The 20,383-nt window shown below is 43.0% G+C and overlaps 1 protein-coding gene across 1 annotated transcript in view; it reads left to right on the plus strand.

Moving 5' to 3' along the window:
• Window positions 1–20,383, plus strand: part of STK3 (serine/threonine kinase 3) — a 294,407-nt gene that overhangs the window by 7,616 nt on the left and 266,408 nt on the right. The window contains exon 2 of the mRNA XM_073550471.1: window positions 14,621–14,701. Coding sequence (XP_073406572.1) covers window positions 14,621–14,701 — 81 coding nt within the window. The remainder of the gene's footprint in view (window positions 1–14,620; window positions 14,702–20,383) is intronic.

The following is a 20,383-nucleotide window of genomic DNA, read 5'->3' on the forward strand; positions in this document are numbered from 1 at the left end:
AGACAGATAAGAGTTATAAACTCTTTTATATAATCATTCAGTCTAAATGAGCTCACTGACTGTTTCTTAGTTAACTCATTCTGCAGACCTCAATAGTGTAGCCTGAAAACTATAGAAGTCAAATGGTGCAAAATTTTAAAAGAAAGCCAGTTGCAAAAATTGAGTTTTCATTAAAGTAAAAAAAAAAAAATGCACTCAAATGCTTCACTACCCTTAAAGGGAATCTGTGACCCCATTTTAGCCCTATAAGCTGCGGCCACCACCATCAGGGGCTTATCTACAGCATTCTGTAATGCTGTTGATAAGCCCCCGATGAAACCTGAAAGAGAAGAAAAACACGTTAGATTATTATACTCACCGGGGGGTGGGTGCGGTGGGTTTTGCGGTTCGGCGCCTCCCGTCTTCATGCGATGATGTCCTCCTCCTTGCTTCTCCCTGGGCTCCTGCACAGGCTTACTATATCTGCCCTGTTGAGGGCAGAGCAGAGTACTGCAGTGCGCAGGCGCCGGGAAAAGTCAGAGAGGTCCAGCGCATGCGCACTGCAGTACTCTGCTTTGCCCTCATTACAGAATGCTGTAGATAAGCCCCTGATGGCGGTGGCCGCAGCTGATAGGGCTAAAATGGGGTGACAGAAACCCCTTTAAAGTATGAACCTTAAGATTTAGCTCAAGTCTGAGTTTTGACTCTTTCCACTTGACAAGCTGCGTTTCTCTGGTAGCACTGCGCTATAGTGTTACCTAACCACACAGTGCTGTCATGCATCTCGGTTTCTTCCCGCTGTTATCTTGCATATTAGACATGCTTGAAACCATTCCCTTTTGTTCGCTTTTTAAATTAAAACAATCCAGTATTGTACAGGTCATGTTAATAATGGATAGGTTTCTGCTGTATTTTAGAAATATGGCAGCACTATTAAATGAGGTCAAAAGTATACAGCCATCAGTTTTATCATACGACCTGCCTAACTGTGCCTATGTCTGCTATGTTCCGCTAAATCATCTGACACTTTAAAGAGGTTTTCCAGGTTTGGGGTACACTCTGTGACAACAGGCTTGTGAATCCTTGCAGCACGCGCACTGCACTACGCTTTGAAGATTTTCTTGTGCCGGCCACTTTTCGACTAGACTTATTTGGCTTTGTTCAATTCACTTGTATTGAATGAGGCTGCTCACGTCTAGTACATGTACATGTATAATAATCGCATACTTGCGGTCATGTGCCTGCTCACTGCTGCTGCTGGTACCGGAGAATCCTGACAGCGGTCACCTTGTGCTCTGTAAGGATTCAAAAGTCTGTAGTCACGTAGAGTGACTGTAGACCTGTACCCCAAAGCTGCACAACCCTTTAAAGTCAAAAACAACGAAAGAAACCGAAAATGTCCAATAATAATTTTATTTTATTAAGTAAAGTCTCATAAAAGTAAATATAGAATATCAAGAGGGGAGAGGCCAATGCCATGGAATAGGCACTACCGTGGACAGAAAAACTTTATGCCATATATAAATAAACTAGATGGTGGCCCGATTGTATCGCATCGGGTATTCTAGAGTCTCTGTTAAAATAAAAAAATAGTTATATACTCACCTTTCGATGGCCCCGGACTCTTTTTCTCTCCTCTCCATGCTTCCGGCATCTTCCGGTCCCAGTAATGCTTTGCGCGAAACACCGCTGATGACGTCGCACTCACGTGAGAGTGACGTCATCTCCGGCCCTTCTCGCTAAGCATTACGGGGACCAGAAGATGCCGGGAGCGTGGTGAGAGGCGGGACAGAGTCTGGGGGCCGTCAGAAGGTGAGTATATAACTATTTTTTATTTGAACAGAGACTCTAGAATACCCAATGCGATAGAATCGGGCCACCATCTAGTGTATTATACTCCTGTTACACCCGGAGCTGCTATCACTGTTCTGCTGTTAACTAATGTATTGTACTCCAGTTATGGCCAGAGCTGCAGTCACTGTTGTGCTGTTACCTAATGTATTGTACTCCAGTTACACCCACAGCTGCAGTCACAGTTCTGCTGTTACCTAATGTATTGTACTTCAGAATATGTACAGGACTGTGCCTGTGTAATGAGCGGCGCAGCAGTGATGCCTTTAACGGCTGTAATGTACCAGTACAATAAGCAATGCAGCCGTGTTGCCATAACGACTAAGCAACTGTCGCTGATTGGTCGCGGCCTAACTGCCACAACCAATCAGCAAGGCTGGATTTCCATTACAGACAGACGGACAGAATTAGACAATTATATAGTAGATACCACACTATAAAAGGTATTAAAGTGCTTGTGCTGAATCAATACAATGGTATGTGAAATAACATAAAAACACAGATATAATATGAAGGTGCTAATACATAATATAAGTTCAGCAGAGAACAATAATTAAAGTGCAGTGCAACAAGAGAGCTATCAAAAAGCTCAATTCCAACAAGGTGAGCATATAAATAATGCTAGAGGCAAAAATATATGTGCAAAAATCAAAGCTCCGTGCTATACCTCGTGTGCTGCTGAGGTCCCCGGGATGTGCCAGCCCCGACGCGCGTTTCGGCGTACCTTCGTCAGAGTCCAGACCTTTAAAGGCCTGGACTCTGAAGGTGTCCTGTCGTATCTGCACCAAGTGTTTAGCAGCAGATCGTGTAAATCAGGTGCACAACCTTTTTTTTGTTCTTGGGCCACATTTTTTTTTTTATATTGTACTACTACGAAGGACCATGTTAGAAAGCTTAAAGGGGAAGTATATGCCATAAATACCTTATAAGGAGGAGGTTCCATTTCTGGAATTTTCATACATTCGCAGAATGGGAATCCCCTGCTCATTTGACACTGGGGGGGGGGGGGGGGGGAGTCATCAAGGTGGGCGACGAATGATCTCGATTGTCTTTCCTGAGAGTCACATACAACAGCTCAGCACTTCGTAAACTTCCATGTAAAGAGCCACATTCATACACAGGCCGCTTTTCCTCTTTGTAGTACTGTTTATACTGGGGATGATAGACAGAAGTACTAGAAGTGAATCTGTCACAGGTTTTTGACACCTTTACTGAGATCCTATAGTTATTCCTTGAAGCATAAAATTGTAAGAAGCACCTAGAAAAAGACTTCATGAACAAGCAAATAAAGCGAATAAAGTCAAGTTTATTCAAGTTAACAATAATAAAATCAGGCCATAAGGGCGATAGGGGAATAAAAAGTTGAGGAAACACAGATGAGGTATATAGGTGGCACAGCCTGGACACGTACAACAAAATAATGTACAAAAGCGTCATTGCATATAAAAAAGCAGCTATATAACACATCGGTAACTGGGTAGTCTCCAGTGTAAGACTACAGGAGTAATACAATAATTATTCATTTTTAAGGTATAATTACCAGGGCAAGGCATGTCCTAGAATGGTACATAGTAAACTTCCTACTTACTGGGACATTGCGGCTCTTCTTTTTTTCATATCACTATGTATTACAAACCTCACTTGCACTGGGGTTATTTATTTTATCCTCCATACTTCACTCCTCATGGCACTTCATTATTAATTGTTATTCCTCAGAATTCCTGGTCCTCTGGATGTCGCATTGCCTTGTTTTTTACACTCTGCAAAATCACGTGATTATACCTTATCATGTGGTGTCCTTGTGGGGAGGAGGACCCCCATATAGTGATTGGGCCGGAACCAAGGGGACCGCCATCAGAGTTATTGAAGGAATCACATCAGGAGGATTACAAAGGGAGACATGCAACTGAGGTTGTCAGGGCAACAGGGGGCGGGGCTAGGGTAAAAGGAGCAGGGGACGCGCTGAAGTGGCAGTTGGGGAAGAGAGGGAGTGAAGGCAAGACGCAGGGTGACTTGCAGGGGCACCGAGAGGAGCCTGCAAGGAGAAAGCAACCGATTGACCGACTAGAGAGACGTGAGAGACTGTGCCCAGAGACTGCTCCCCGCTCCCGTTCTGAGAGAATTATCCCCGCTAACCCCCGCCTTGAAGGGAGAGGAACTATACCTCCGGTTGTGGCCGTGAGTACTGGTAACCAGGCCTCAGAGACCTGGGCCCTTCCCCCCTGCCTTCTCCCATCACGCCGACCCAGCCATCATCGGCCTCAAGATACGCCACATTGTCTCAGGCGGGATAAAAGGCTCCCTACCCTGGCTTAGGAAGAGACTCCTTGGTAAAGGACGTCTACAGGCCTTTCTGGGGAACTGCGTCATCACCGCGCGCCACCTCCATCATTTACTTCAGGGCCCGTTGAGCCCCAACGGCGCTGCTTTCTTCAGGGCCTGTTGCGCCCCAGCAGCAGCGTTTTCTTCAGGGCCTGTTGCGCCCCAGCGGCAGTGTTTTCTTCAGGGCCTGTTGCGCCCCAGCGGCAGTGTTTTCTTCAGGGCCTGTTGCGCCCCAGCGGCAGTGTTTCCCTCAGGGCCTGTTACGCCCCAGCGGCAGCAATACCTTCAGGGCCTGTTGCGCCCCAACGTCCCCGATTTCTTCAGGGCTTGTTGCGCCCCAACATCCTCGTTTTCTTCAGGGCTTGTTGCGCCCCAACGTCCTCATTTTCTTCAGGGCTTGTTGCGCCCCAACGGTATTATTTTCTTCAGGGCCTGTTGCCCCCACCGACGTCACTTTCCTCAGGACAGCCGCCTCAGCGACCTCAACGCGGCCACAGTACTGAACCCTGCAGTCCCTGGAAGGCTAAGTGAAACTATATTTGGTTAAGTTTGTTGAGTCCCTGCGTGGACTGTTGGTGTTGTTTCTTTATCCTTGTTTTGTTCAGCCTAGCCCATCGGCTAGAGTTATATAAACGTGATTTCGAAAACCACCATTCGTCTAGTGTCTCGTCACTGCATCCTGCGAATCTGTCCGACCCTACATCCTTTACCGCGTGACCGGGTGCTACTGCGATCACATGACCGGAGGTACTGCCCGGTCATCACATGAAGAGCTTCACCCCGGCTGGCCGCCTCCGATCATCTGACCGCTGACTGCATGATGACATTTGCTCTGAGGCGACCTGACTTGATTGCGCTCCGGCATAGAATCTCCTCCCCTCACGATCATGTGAGCATCACCCTGGCAGCAGCGTTAACACCAACATGCGGCAAGCATGCGTTCATTGGATCACACACCTCTTCCCATCTATTGGTCTATGGCACTATACAAATGTACCTTACCAGCGTCTAACCACCCCTGGACGAAGCATTTCTTTGCAAAACGCACGTCAGGTGTGGGGGGACACCTGGACCCCTACCTACTCTGTTAGTAATAGATAACTTATTACATATTTATTATGCAGGCATGTTTTGATATTTTGGTTCTATCATGAGTATATTTATTCTTTAATAGCTGAAGAGCCCGGCGCTGCCTGGGCATAGTAACTAACTGTGGTTAGTTATAGCAAATTATAATTATCCACCATCCCATAGGCCCGTGCCCATATACCCATATACCCATCATACATATCCTCCATCCCATAGTCGAGTGCCCATATACCCATCACACATCCTCCATCCCATAGTCCCATGCCCTGCCCATATACCCATCATACATATCCTCCATCCCATAGTCCCGTGCCCATATACCCTTCATACATATTCGCCATCCTATAGTCCCGTGCCCATCTACCCATCATACATATCCGCCATCCCATAGTCCTGTGCCCATATACCCATCATACATATCCTCCTTCCCATAGTCCTGTGCCCATATACCCATCATACATATCCTCCTTCCCATAGTCGAGTGCCCATATACCTATCACACATCCTCCATCCCATAGTCCCGTACCCATCATACATATCCGCCATCCCATAGTCCCGTGCCCATATATCCGTCATACATATCCGCCATCCCATAGTCCTGTGCCCATATACCCATCATACATATCCTCCTTCCCATAGTCCTGTGCCCATATACCCATCATACATATCCTCCTTCCCATAGTCGAGTGCCCATATACCTATCACACATCCTCCATCCCATAGTCCCGTACCCATCATACATATCCGCCATCCCATAGTCCTGTGCCCATATACCCATCATACATATCCTCCTTCCCATAGTCGAGTGCCCATATACCTATCACACATCCTCCATCCCATAGTCCCGTACCCATCATACATATCCTCCATCCCATAGTCCCGCGCCCATATACCATCACACATATACACACACTTGAGCTTTATATATTAGATTGCACAGCGGCTAAACTCTTAATGGGGTGCGTCACTGCTGACTTCTATTGATTATATACTCACATTCAGCATAAAATATATATATACACCTCTGGCAAAAATTAAGACCACTTTCAAATGTTAGTTTGTCTGATTTTTCTCTTTATAGGTATATTTTTGAGTCAAATGTAAATTGCTCTTTTGGTCTATAAACTTCTGACAATATGTCTCCGAATTTCCAAGCAATAAATTTTGTATTTTTTTTCTGACAAAGAAAAATGGTCAAAATAACCCCCCCCCCCCCCAGTGCTTTCAGGCCTCAGATAATGGAAAGAAAGCAGGTTCATAATTCAGAAACAACAATACTAATGTTTTAACTCAGGAAGAGTTCAGAAATCAATATTTTGTGGAATAACCATGATTTTTAATCACAGCTTTCATGCGTCTTGGCATGCTTGCCACCAGTGTTTCACACTGCTTCTGTTCTGGCGCAAAAATTTAAGCAGTTCTTCTTTGTTTGATGGCTTGTGACTATCCATCATCCTCTTGATTACATTGCAGAGGTTTTCAATGGTGTTCAGGTCTGGAGATTGGGCTTTGATGTGGTGGTCTCTTAATTTTTGCCAGAGCTGTGTATAATGTTGCTATATATTGGTTACATATCGTAAAGGAAGGCATTGCATGTCATTTACTAATTGTTTGTGTGTTTATATAACTAGGCAGTTCACTATGTACCATTCTATTACATGCTTTGCCCTGGTAATTATACCTTAAAAATTAATAATTAGTGTACTACTCCTGTAGCCTTACATGGAAGGCTACCCAATTACTGATGTGTTATATATCTGCTTTTTTATATGCCATTACCCTTTTGTACATTTATTACTTTGTTGTATGTGTCCAGGCTGTGCCACCTATACACCTCATTTGTGTTATCTCAAATTTTTATTTCTCTATTGCCCTTATGGCTTGATTTTATTATTGTTTACTTCAATAAACTTGATTTTATTTGCTTTATATGCCTTTTCTTGAAGGCTTTTTCTAGGTGTTTATTACAATTTTATGCTCCATGTCATAACTATAGGATCTCATTCTTACCTGAGAGGAGCATAATGTAGGGGCAGAGACCCTGATTCTAGCAGTGTTTCACTTACTGGGCTGCTCACCGTATTTTTGGTAAAAACACTGTTTTATAAGCAGATTATCACAGTGTCAGGTCGGCGATGTTATACTGATTAAAATGATAACTTGGTTGATGAAATCCGTCTGGTGGGTCTTGTTTAATCTCTATTTGTAGTTTCCAGTTTTATGATATGCTCGTGCTCCGGGATGGCCTGTGAGCGGTTTCATGTGGTGCTCTTATTAGGTATTCATCTGTATGGCTTATGTCAGGTCACTGATCTCTGTGACCTGACCCATATTTTACATAATGCTTGTACTATTGTGGAGTTAGAAAAAAAATTACATTCAGATAAATGGCGATGGCCCCTAAGCAGTAGCATGTATCACATAATGTATGTAATATTCTCGGGTAGAATAAAATATTTAGCTTCATCAAAATGGCGGCGGCGCATGTGCAATATCATCTACCGTGTTCTGACAGATCCTACTTCTCAAGCGCCGTAAGCGCCATGTTGCTGCAGCCAATTTTCTTTTCTCTCCAGCAAAATGGCAGCGATGGATGCTACTGCACATGCACCGGCGCATTTTGCTGAAGTTAAATTTATATATATTTGTGCTTGATAATACTATATGCATTTTGCGATACATGATATGGCACAGGCGCCGCCATTTTGCTGAATGTAGATATTTTTTTTTTCTCGCCCCACAACGCATTATGTAAAATAGGGGGCAGGTCACTTCAGGCCCTTAAAGATGCATATGGAAGCAGAGCACCAAATAAAGGGCTCCCCCAACACAGGCTGCTCCGGAGCATGAGAATTTAACAAAACTGCAAATAAAGATTAAACCCCAAGACAGATTTCCTCACCAAGGTATCATTTTAATCAGTATAACGGCCCCAACCTGACACTTTCTGTAGGTTACTGCGCATAATGTTGACTTGGTCGCTTTAAGCTTTCGTTGTTCTTGTGTTTTTTCATTCCTCTTTTTCTTGCCAATGTCATACACTGCTCTAACTTTGAATTGCAGTGTATTTTATATTTTATCACAGACGCAGGGGTCTTCGCTATGACCATCCGCACCCCACAGTCTTGTTGGCTGCCGTCTTGCTCCAACTAACTGTTTATATGCCGTGATCATAGATCATGGCCACTAAGGAGTTAAACACCCATGTTTAGCGTTATCGCTGATCCTAGCACCTTCATCATCGTCCTATACAGTGAACAACTGAGACTTGCTGTGAATGGCGTAGGCTCCGCTCCTGAGCCCGAATCTTTACATGTTCAGTGAGTTGCAGAAACCCTTGCCGACGGCTTCATACAAATATGACCGATGTCTGGAAGAGGTTAAAGAGCTTTTTTTCCCATGAAGTAAACACCTTTGTAAATCATAGCTCGTGTATTAAAGGGGTTTTCCACTTTGGTTTATAACCATGATTTGCCAGAGCTGTATTAAAGTAATATCATATTATATTGAACCTCCCCAGGTCCTTCATTGGCTGTGTGCTGCTGATCTGGTCTTTGTGTAAATCACTGCTGCAGGCAATCGCTGAACTTGGCAGCTCTGTCAAACTACAGAGCTTGGTGATTGGCTGCAGCGCTTATGTGCAGGGGAATGTGGTATTTTGTCTGACCATGCAATACATTGATGAGCCTGGTCCTCTGGAGCGAGAGCTTCTCGTTGTGATCGGCTCATTGCTCTGGAACATAGAGGGCGATGCATTACCTTACAGATCACTTCTGATTTACAAACTGTTGAATACCTGCGTTCCATTCACTATTCAGCCGGCTTCTAAGTGGCAATCCCCCATAATCCCAGTGGTTTCAGTGCCGGCACAGAGGTTGCAAATTTTATTAGCAGCCATTTGAGTCATTTCACATGGAATATGAAATTGTCCCATTACGTGGTATGACTACACAGATCCGAGTCAGATTTCATAGTCACCAGCAAAATTCTGAATGCTGTCCTGTAAGGATAAATGCACAAGATGCCGAATTGCTGCGGATTTTCCGACCATGTCTGCAGCATGATATAATATTCGCGGCTAAGTAAATGATTTATTGAGCTTGGCCTGCTGATACCACCAGGGTATTAGGCTGATTCCCACCTTAGGGCGCCATACTTGAGGCACTTGAGCTGTGTTGTCAGAAACTATGGAGGAGGAGTGTGCATGGTCAACCTCCGCTCAGATCACGGTCTATGGGATTGCCGGAAATAGCTGAATGCTCGACTCCGCAAAGTAGTCGCCTTAGGTTCTGCTAAAATTTTGACACATTTTGTGGCACATGAAAGGGAATCTGTCAGCTAATTCATTCAGCATGATCAGAGCCTGGCTGCACAATTGTACCCTGGTATATTCTTTTCTGAAATACTCTGATCCGGACAGGAAGCATAGATAGAGATGAGGCTAGTCCAGTACCGGACAGCATCTCCTTGCCTCTCGCTAGGTGGGTCGCAGGTCTCTTGCTATAGGTCAGACCTGTCAGTCACCTCCATTGGCAGTGGGAGAAGCCAGCTAGACTCATCGCCAACCACAACTTTAAAGTACGGTATATTATCGGCAAAACGCTGGAGTCTTCTAGAGAAGAATATACCTGGCTACAATCATACAACCAGTCTCTAATTCATGCTGGCCACAGTTCGGGCAGCATGATTCAGATGACAGACTCCCTTTAAGCCAGACCCCTTTTCCTTCAAAGCCATGTCCCCTCATCTATTCAAAAAGTGTCACAAATAATAATAGCTTGGCCTTTTGTTTTTTTTTTTTTTTTTTTAACAGGAAACTCGCTCACTCACAAGGATTTCCAATGCACGGACACTTGTAGTGCAGGCAAGGAGGAAATAAAACTATAGAAAAATCCAGCATAAAGATCTTCTTATAAAAACACAAGTTTATTAGAAAAATCCAAATAAAAAAGTAGCAACTCCCATAACCAAAAAATGAGCAAGCAAACACATGTCAGGCAGAATCTGTAATCATTACATAACCTGATTCTGTTTGAAACGCATTTGCTTGGTGATTTTTTTGGTTATTATGGGAGTTGCTACTTGTTTAGTTTGCCTTTTCTAATAATCTCGTGTTTTTATGCGGGATTTTTCTACATTCCTGTGTTATTTTTTTTGTTTTTGTACAAATTGCACCTGATTTCTTGCTCGTGAAGCTTTGTCTGTTAATGTAGTGTTGTAGGTGGAATGTTAAAATGCTCTGTCTACAGCAGAGTCATTTTTTTTTAACCTTTGCTAACCTGATACTAGCTATGAATAATTGAAAGGGTGTCCGGAGCATTCTTGTAGATGGGAGTCCTCTACGGTGCACACACGCCAGCTCGCAGGATTGCATTCTACCTCGTCGCTCATTCACTGTCCTCTTTTGCATGCTTTCCTCATTTTTCAGTGACCTACAAAATAGGAAGTTACAGTGACCGGCCTCGTACATTATTTCAGGTTACACATCGTTTCTGTGGTTGGAAACAATGCTAACAATTTAGCAATGAAATAACCGTATGACCCATGTGCGGGGCCTCCAGTTGCTCATTCCTGTTGGTAATTCCCACTTGTAACTTTATCTCTGGTAACAATACAACGGATGGAGGCTGCAGTTCCTGTCGGTAGCGGTTCGACAGGTGCAGTGTACAGATTTTACTATTGTGGTGTATTTAGAGCTTTGTTAAACTGCCGCATAATAGAGCAGCTGTGTGCAACTGGTCACCCCCGACATAAAGCAGACCACCAAAATGTGGCTTCAGATTTTTCTGTAAACTTGGGCCGAAGTATGGAGGTATATTGGAATAAGTTTGCCATAGTTTCTCTCTACATTGTGTTTATGGGTATGCCACAAATGTTATTTGAAGGAGTTGAGCTGCGATTCCCGGACCTCCATTCAGGTGGGTCGCTTCTCATGTGAGGTGACTTCACATTATAGTGAATGGAAGAAAGGAAAGCGGTTGCGTATTACCAGCTTAATAAGTGACACCATATTGCTAAGTAGGATATGCCAATGCTGGGCCATGTTCACTCATTTATGACCAGGCGCATTTTTTTTATTTTATCCTCGTGCATGGGGTTGTAAGAGCTCAAAATGTTTTTCTCCCTGAAAAATACAGTGTGGAAAACAAGTATTTAGTCAGTCACCAATTCTGCACGTTCTCCCACTTAAAAATATGATAGAGGCCTGTTATTGACATCATAGGTAGACCACAACTGTGAGAGAGACAAAATGAGAAAACAAATCCAGAAAATCACCTTGCCTGATTTGGCAAGATTTATTTTGCAAATTATGGTGGGAAATAAGTATTTGGTCACCTAAAAACATGCACGATTTCTGGCTCTCACAGACGTGTAACTTCTTCTTTAAGAGGCTCCTCTGTCCTCCACTTATTACCTGTAGCAATGGCAGCTGTTTAAACTTATCAGTATAAAAGACACCTGTCCACAACCTCAAACAGTCACACTCCAAACTCTACCTATGATGTCAATTACAGGCCTCTCTCATCTTTTTAAGTGGGAGAACTTGCACAGTTGGTGGCTGACTAAATACTTTTTTTTTGCCCACTGTAAATAAATATATATTTTATATTAAATCAGTGTCTTTAATTTGTTTTTGATTTTTATTTTTTTATGACCACAGAGAATCATTGGCAATAGCTTTACATTTGTATTTATCGATTTTTTTTTTTTTTTTTTACTTTTTATTTTATTTTATTTTTTTTTAAATTAATTTATTATTTCCCATACTGTGCCTCCTACAAGTTTATAGAAGAAATTTGGGTCATATTTCAATATTTATTTCTAATTGTCCTGTAACTGGTGCCAGCATATTAATTTCCACTATAAATGTCCAGGCAGTCCACACTTTACTCTGCACTGATGTTGTAAAATGTCATTGCAGAGTAAGCAATTTACCGGAGATTGTGCAGTCGTGGGGCAGGGAACCAGCTGTCAGTCAAAGCCAGACTTCAAAAGGAGAAGTCAAACTTTGAATATTACCATATGTTCCTTCTCGATTGTTGCCAGCGTTGAACCAGCACTTGTGTACTCATAAGGAAAAACTGACAGCGTTTCTTCCCATGGACCCATTGGGCTTAGGGAGTCAGCAGGAGCTGCAGAGTCCTAGGAAATCCAGGCAGTTCTGGTTATGCAACCAGGAGACTGAATTCGCCCTATATCTGGGTCTAGTATATCACCCCAAGCTGCAGAGGAAATCGGCAATTAAAAGAATAAGAGGGGGGCACAATGTGTGAAATAAGTGAAAAAATAAATTAAAACTAGAACACTCCCCCCGCCCCCTCCCAAAAGAAAAAAATAAACTGCCAATCTATATTGATGTTCTGGCCCTACACCCATAAAAAATACATTTATAAAAATTGTTTAATACCGATTTGTAATAAAGTGAAATGCAGTTTTAAATTGTTTAACTGTCCTTTATTGATCGTGGAAAAAATGACATCTATTTTTTTCAGATTTTCTGTTGGTCAACAAAAACAATAAAAAAAATTATGAAAATTACAAATTAAGCCCTTTGTATTGCAATATAAGAGGTAAAAAATAGCCCTGTTAAAAATGCATGCGCTATAAAACCTGAAAATGTGCCTGGTCGGGATAGGGGGGTAATGGCCGGTCATGAACTGTTTAACCCCAGCTCAAGGGTAAATTCAGTGTCCTGAGTCTACTGCAGACCTGATGTGATCACATGGTTGCTACACTACAGACCAAAAGTTTGGACACACCTCATTCAAATAGTTTTCTTTATTTTTATGACTATGAAAATTGTAGATTCACTCTGAAGGCATCAAAACTATGAATTGGCACATGTGGAATTATATAATTAACAAAAAAGTGTGAAACAACTGAAAATATGAAAATACTGTATGTCTTATATTATAGGTTCTTCAAAGTAGCCACATTTTGCTTTGATTCCTGCTTTGCACACTCTTGGCATTCTCTTGATGAGCTTCAAGAGGTAGTCACCGGAAATGGTTTTCACTTCACAGGTGTGCCCTGTCAGGTTTAATAAGTGGGATTTCTTGCCTTATAAATGGGGTTGGGACCATCAGTTTTGTTGTGCAGAAGTCTGGTGGATACACAGCTGATAGTCCTACTGAATAGACTGTTAGAATTTGTATTATGGCAAGAAAAAAGCAGCTACGTAAAGTAAAACGAGTGGCCATCATTACTTTAAGAAATGAAGGTCAGTCAGTCCGGAAAATTGGGAAAACTTTGAAAGTGTCCCCAAGTAGAGTGGCAAAAGCCATCAAGCGCTACAAAAAAACTGGCTCACATGAGGACCGCCCCAGGAAAGGAAGACCAAGAGACACCTCTGCTGCGGAGCCACTGGCCCCTATAACAGCTGATCGGTTGGGGTGCCGGGGGTCGGACCTCAGACATTGTAAGGATTGGACATCAATGTAAAAGTAGTGGACACCTCTTTAATCATTGTGTGGTGTAATGGTTGATGCTCATTCAAAGTAAAATGCGTTTTCTTAGGCTTGGGCGACCTGCCTGCTTTGCTAGGGTCATATGTTTCTGTATGCCATTGCTCTGTTGCAGCATAATGCAGGTGAATGGGGCTTCATTCTGACCCACAGGCTATCTCAACCATGACAGGAACATCGCTAAAAACTAAACTGATCTGACTTTTTATAACTTGCTTGTTGCAATACCCTTAGGGTTCACAATTCACCTGCATTATCTCACGATGTAGCTGTGGCACATAGCGATATTTGGCCACGCCATATGTGCTCTCAGCCTAAATCACACAATCCCTACTGTATAGACGCCATGGGCAATAAGCCGTCTACAAAGTTTACTTTTCATTGGACAGCAAAGATATGTCATAAGTGAGGAAACCTGGCCGTAAGTGTGTTTTTTTTTTTTTTTTGTTTTTTTTTTCCCTGTGTGACGGAACCTCCGGGGAAATTGTCGATTCCACCATTACTTTTCAAATCAATGGGTTGTCTGTGTAATGCAGAGCAGGACAAGATGTCCATGGTAAGAGCTGTGGATGCCGAAAAGAGAACGCCATCTATAAAGACAGAGTTCCCAAATAGTTGCAGAGTTTTATAAAATACGGTTTACATTTATGACCTTTTTTGAGCTGCGGTTTGGCTGCAAAATAGCAGTCAAATTGCAGACAGGCGCCAGGTGAAGTCCCAAATTGCCTGCAATTTTCATTGAATTCTTTTGGTGCAAAGTTGCACCCTTCCTGTGAGCAAAAAATCAGCGCTGTTGACTATTTTTTGCAATGGATGCAAGTGGCAATGTGACTCGATTGTTACTGTGCAGTTGATACTTTCTATACTGGGAATGTGTTGACCTTATGCCTATATGTTTCTTTTTCATTTATTAGCAAACTTAAAAAGCTGAGTGAAGACAGCCTGACTAAACAGCCAGAAGAGGTCTTTGATGTTCTAGAAAAGCTTGGCGAAGGGTGAGTGTAAAATGTTAATATTCTTATTTTTATCACTTGTGCGGGATTCAGGGATAAAATGGGGTCTGTTAAATTTGCTTTAAAGCGTGACTGTAAAGTGTTTTATTAGACTTTTTATAATACATCCATTGCAATGTTCTGGGAGATCTCGCATATATTTACACACAGGAACAGTCTAGTATTGGAAAATATTAAAAATGATCAATGCCAAAGTCTTTATATATAACAAAAAAAAAATCTCTGCGTTCTCATTTCACTTTTGTTGTCCACATTGAATACCTACGAGTGATGGTTTCAGTAAAAAACGATCCTGTGATTTTGATTTTATTACACTGGACTGATGGGGTTTCCGTTTTGGAAAAATTCATTTCCCCATTGCTTTGTTTTCCTTTTCATTCTTAATAATGTTTTTTTTTTTTTCTTTTCTTATTTTCCTGCTTTGTCATTTTGTGTGCTAGAGTGAGATACTTTATAGACTTTATTGAATACAGTATAAAAACTAGTTTTATTGCTGCAAAATAAACATCTTAATATCAAAAAACTGTTGGCACGGGGCTAGATTAGTTATATACGCGGAGTGAATATGCGGGAGATATAAAAACGCAATATAACAGTTAAGACTTTCTGATTGCTTAGTCTTTTCTAGATGGAATATAGCCAATTCCTGTAAACAAGCTGAATAAAATCTTTTGTATTCTAAGAAATAATGACCTTGGATAAAAAGATATAAGTATATAGAAATCCTGGACTTAACGGGCAAAACAAATTCTGAATCTTAAACAGGTTGTCCACTGTTTTTACATTGATGACTTATCCTTAGGATAGGTCATAAATGTATAAATGTCTGATCGGCTGGGGCCGACACCCGACATCCTTACTGATCAGCTGATATCGGTGGCGATAAAAGCCGACCTGAAGTAGTTGCCGAGCTTGGCAGTCTACGTTATAGAATGGTAGAGTTGGAAGTTACCTCAAGGGTCATCGTGTCCGACCCCCTGCTCAAAGCAGGACTCCCTAAACCATCCCAGACAGATGTCTGTCCAGCCTCTGTTTGAAGACTACATTGAAGAGAACTCACCACCTCTAGTGGAAGCCTGTTCCACGCATTGATCACCTTCACTGTCAAAAAGTTTCTTCTTGTATCTAATCTGTATCTTCTCCCTTTATTTCATTCCATTGTTTCTCGTGTTTCCATGTGAAAATGTGAATGATGATCCCTCTACACCAACATCCCAATAGATATTTGTAGACCGCTATTAAGTGTCCTCATACACTTCATTTTTGCAAGCTAAAGATTCCCAGATCCTTTAACCGTTCCTCGGAGTACATACTTTGCAGTCAGCTCATCATCCTAGTAGCTCTTCTCTGAACTTGCTCCAGTTTTTCAATGTCTTTTTTTTTAACCCCTTAAAGGAAACCTGTCACCCCCCAGGGCACTTTTCAGTTAAAGAGCCACCTTCAGCAGCACTAAGGCTGCATTCTGTGAAGGTGGCTGTTCTTTTTCTGAACGCTGAAATATCGACTTTTATTACTAGCTTCTCATACCTGTAATGTGTCCCATAGGTATGTTGTGTACCCCTGTATCAGCCGCCTACCATCCGTCCATCATGCCTGTCCGGTGTCTCGGCGCCGCCCACCATCCGTCTGTCATGATGCCCCTGTGCGTCGCTGCCTCCTCCTGTTTTGAATGCCTGCGCTGTGACAAGAGTTGTCACAGCGACATCAGGCTATTGCGCCTGTGTGTTGCGGAGGCCCCAGTTCCCACCCCGCAGTGTGTTATGATGTATTCACACTGCGGGGCTGGGGCCTAAATATAGGGTACGCTGATTGCATGCAGCGTCATGCGATCTGAGGAGGAGCTGACTGAAGGGGGCGTGGCCGGGGTGGAGCTTAGCGGCGGCTGTGCGCTGCGCCCGGTAACGCTAGTGTGAAACTAGCCTTAGTGCTGCTGAAGGTGGCTCTTTAACTGAAAAACACCCTGGGGGGGTGACAGGATCCCTTTAATGCCGCTACCCTTTTTCATTTTTACGTTTTTGTTTTTCTCTCCCCTTCTTCCCAGAGCCATAACTTCTTTATTTTTCTATCAATATGGCCATGTTTTTTAGGGCTTGTTTTTTACGTGACGAGTTGTACTTTTGAACATCACCATTGGTTTTACCATGGCTTGTACGCGAAAACGGAAAAAATTCCATGTGTGGTGATTTTGCAAAAAAAGTGCAGTTCCACAACAGTTTATAGGATTTTTTTTTTTTTTTTACCATGTTAATCAAATGCTATAATTGACCTGTGATTATGATTCTCCAGGTCACGAGTACATAGATATCATACATGTCTAGATTGTTTTTTTTTATTGAAATGGGGAGAAAAATTTGCAAACTTTGTTAAAAAGTAAAAAAACAAAAAAAAAATTGCATCATTTTCCGAGACCCGTAGGTGTCTTCATTTTCGTGATCTCGGGTTGGATGAGGGCTTATTTTTTATGTGCTGAGCTGACTTTTTTAATGATACCATTTTGATGCGACTACGATCTTTTGATCGCCAATTATTGCATTTTAATGGCAACCAAAAAAAACCCCGTAATTCTGGCATTTTTACTTTTTTTTTTTTTTTTCTCTCCCGCTACACCGTGTACCGATGTACACGATGTACCGATGTACCGAATTGACATGTCAATTCTTTCTGCGGTTTTGAAACCGCAGAAAATCCGTGCGGAAAATTCCGCACCATCTGCACTGCGGTTTTCATTTTGCATAGAAAATAAAGGTACTGTACAACGCAGCAGAAACTGGTGCGGATCCGCAGGGCCAAATCGGCTGCGGATCCACAGCAGAATCCGTAGCGTGTGCACATACCCTTAGTCAGATCGTAGTGGTACCAGGTGTGCAGTTATAAGTGCGCCAAACGGCCCATAAATCACATACATGATTCACAATTTTTTTTTGTTAAAAACATAATATAATTACATAAATGTAGAAAATATAAGTAAAAGTAAATTAAAAAGGGAAATGGGACTAGCTTTTATCAACTTCTAATATTAAATTAAAAACAAAATTAAAGCGTGCACTCCTTTTAGTATTAAATTAAAGGGGTTGTCCAGGCTTGGGGTACAAGCTTACTATCACTCTGTGACTGCAGACCTGTGAATACTCACCTCGTGCACAGTGCGCACTGTCAAGATTATATGGCTCAGAGAGTCATGTGACCACAAGTATATGGTTTGCATACCTCTAGCCACATTCCGACTAGACTTGTCCGGCCTCTCTCAATTCACTTGTAGTGTGCAAGACTGTGCTCGTCTTGTCGGCAAGTGACTATATGCAAATCGCATTCTTGCGGTCACATGACTGTCTACTTCAGGCATCAGAGAATCCTCAGTGTGCACACTTGTAGCCTCAGGCCCGACAGACCCTTTAATGTGCACTTGCACAAATATGCTATGTGGCCATTATATGTATAGTTTTTAGAAACCGTCCTTTTAAAAGTATTTTGAAGCAGAAATGGTGACATGGTCATGATTGGAAAGTAACCTTGGATGAATTTTATGTGTGCATACTCCATGGATTTTTTTTTTTTTTTAATTATGATCTAACAGGGTTTATTTGGTTTTAATATTTTTAGAGAGGAACCTAATCGTGATGTTCTTCTGCTATCTCTTATAACACAAACTAAAGTAGAACCCTCTTCACCACTAAAATCTGTGATGTCGGGAGATGAGGAGATTTCCAGGGCTCTAGTCCAGTGGATACAGATTACTGACCTGGCCGATGAACCAAAGCCCTGTGAATCGATTCTCCATCTCTAGTCGACACTCTTCCCTGAATGGAACAATATAGACAATCAATTTTTTTTTTTTTTTTTTTTACTGTTGTACTATTTCACTGCACTTGGATTTTTCTCCCTGTTTTTCAACACATTGCGTGGTATAATTAATTATGTCATTCAAAACTGCAACTTGCAAGTCTTCATGTGACTTTTTTTTGTCAGAAATATAAAAAAATTATGGTGGTTCTTGGAAGAATAGAGAGAGCGCAATACAAAAATTGGCCTTAAAGGGAACCTGTCACCCCCCTGGGCGTTTTTAAATAAAAGAGCCACCTTCATCAGCACTAAGGCTGCTCTTCCGTTTCTGACCCCCAGTAACGCCGAAATATTAACTTTTATAAATAGGTCCTCATACCTGTTAACCATCCCATAGGTATGGAGCTTCCCCCTGAAGCAGCCGCCTACCCGCCGTCGATCATGTCTCTGCAGCGTCTGGGCCCCGCTTCTCATAGCCGTACATTATGCCACTGTGCTGCTGTCTGGGCCACGCCTTCCATAGACGTCAATCATGCCCCTGTGCTGCTGTCTGGGCCCCACCTCCTTCTGTCTCCTATGGCGGCATCTGCACTGTGAAAACAGTTCTCGGGCACGTGCAGTGCTCGCTGCCCGTGACCTGACATCAGGCGATCACGCCTGCGTGTTGTGGAGGCCCCAGATCCCGCCCCTCAGTGTGAATACATAAGGGTCATGATGGATCTCTATGGGAGTTAGGGCCCAGACGGCAGCACAGGAGCATGAATGACTTCTATGGGAGGCGGGGCCAGACGCTGCAGAGACATGATTGACGGCGGGGAGGCGGCTGCTTCAGGGGGACACACCATACCTATGGGACGCATAACAGGTATGAGGACCTTATTATAAAAGTTAATATTTCGGCGTTACTGAAGGTCAAAAACGGAAGAGCCACCTTCACAGAGTGCAGACTTAGTGCTGCTGAAGGTGGCTCTTCTACTTAAAAATGCCCAAGGGGGGTGACAGGTTCCCTTTAAAGGAAAGAGGTTAATAAACCCCATTTCTGTTATTAATAAACTAAAATTCTGTTTCGAAATATTTTTTTTTTTTTTTTTCCCCTTTTAATGGCATTTACCACACTGGTTACCATATATACTTGCGTGTAATCCGAGATTTTCAGCCCATATTTTTGGACTGAAAGTCCCCCTCTTGGCTTATATGCAAGTCATATACGCCAGGGGACGGCGGGGGAGTGGGGGTGTCTCTGCAGCCCCCCTGCTTCTCCCACGGTCTCCCTTCCTGCCTTCAGCGGTCACGTGGTACCGCTCTTTAAAGTCATGAATATGCGCTGAAGGCAGGAAGGGAGACCGTGGGAGAACCGGGGGGACTGCAGAGGCCGCGCCAGGAGGGGGTAAGTATTTGCGATATTCACCTGTCCCTGGTCAATCGCTGCTTGACGCTGTCTGCCGCATCCTCTGTCAGTGACGTTGAGGCAGCAGAGGGCGCGATGCCATAGTCAGTGTGCGCCCTCTGCTGAATGTCACTGACAGAGGACCCAGCAGACAGCGGCGAGCAGCGATGTACCAGGGACAGATGAATATCTCAGGTGCCGGGTCCTGAGCCAGGGGCGGCACCTGGCCCCCATAGCGCGCCGGTCTCCCCGCCTGCTCAGGACCCGACACCTGTCCCCCAGCGACGGAGAGGTGAGTATGTCATTTTTTTTTTTTTTTATTTGCAGCAGCAGCGGCATCTTATGGGGACATAATCTATGGAGCATCTTATGAGAGCATAATCTATGGAGCATTTGATGGGAGCATAATCTATGGAGCATCCTATGGGGCAGCATATGGGGCATAATCTATGGAACATCTTATGGGGCCATTATTAACCTTTGTGAAGCATTATATG

The sequence above is a fragment of the Dendrobates tinctorius genome, unplaced genomic scaffold (genome assembly GCF_039654945.1).
Source record: "Dendrobates tinctorius isolate UK_male_01 unplaced genomic scaffold, ASM3965494v1 ptg000165l, whole genome shotgun sequence".
Taxonomy (NCBI): domain Eukaryota; kingdom Metazoa; phylum Chordata; class Amphibia; order Anura; family Dendrobatidae; genus Dendrobates; species Dendrobates tinctorius.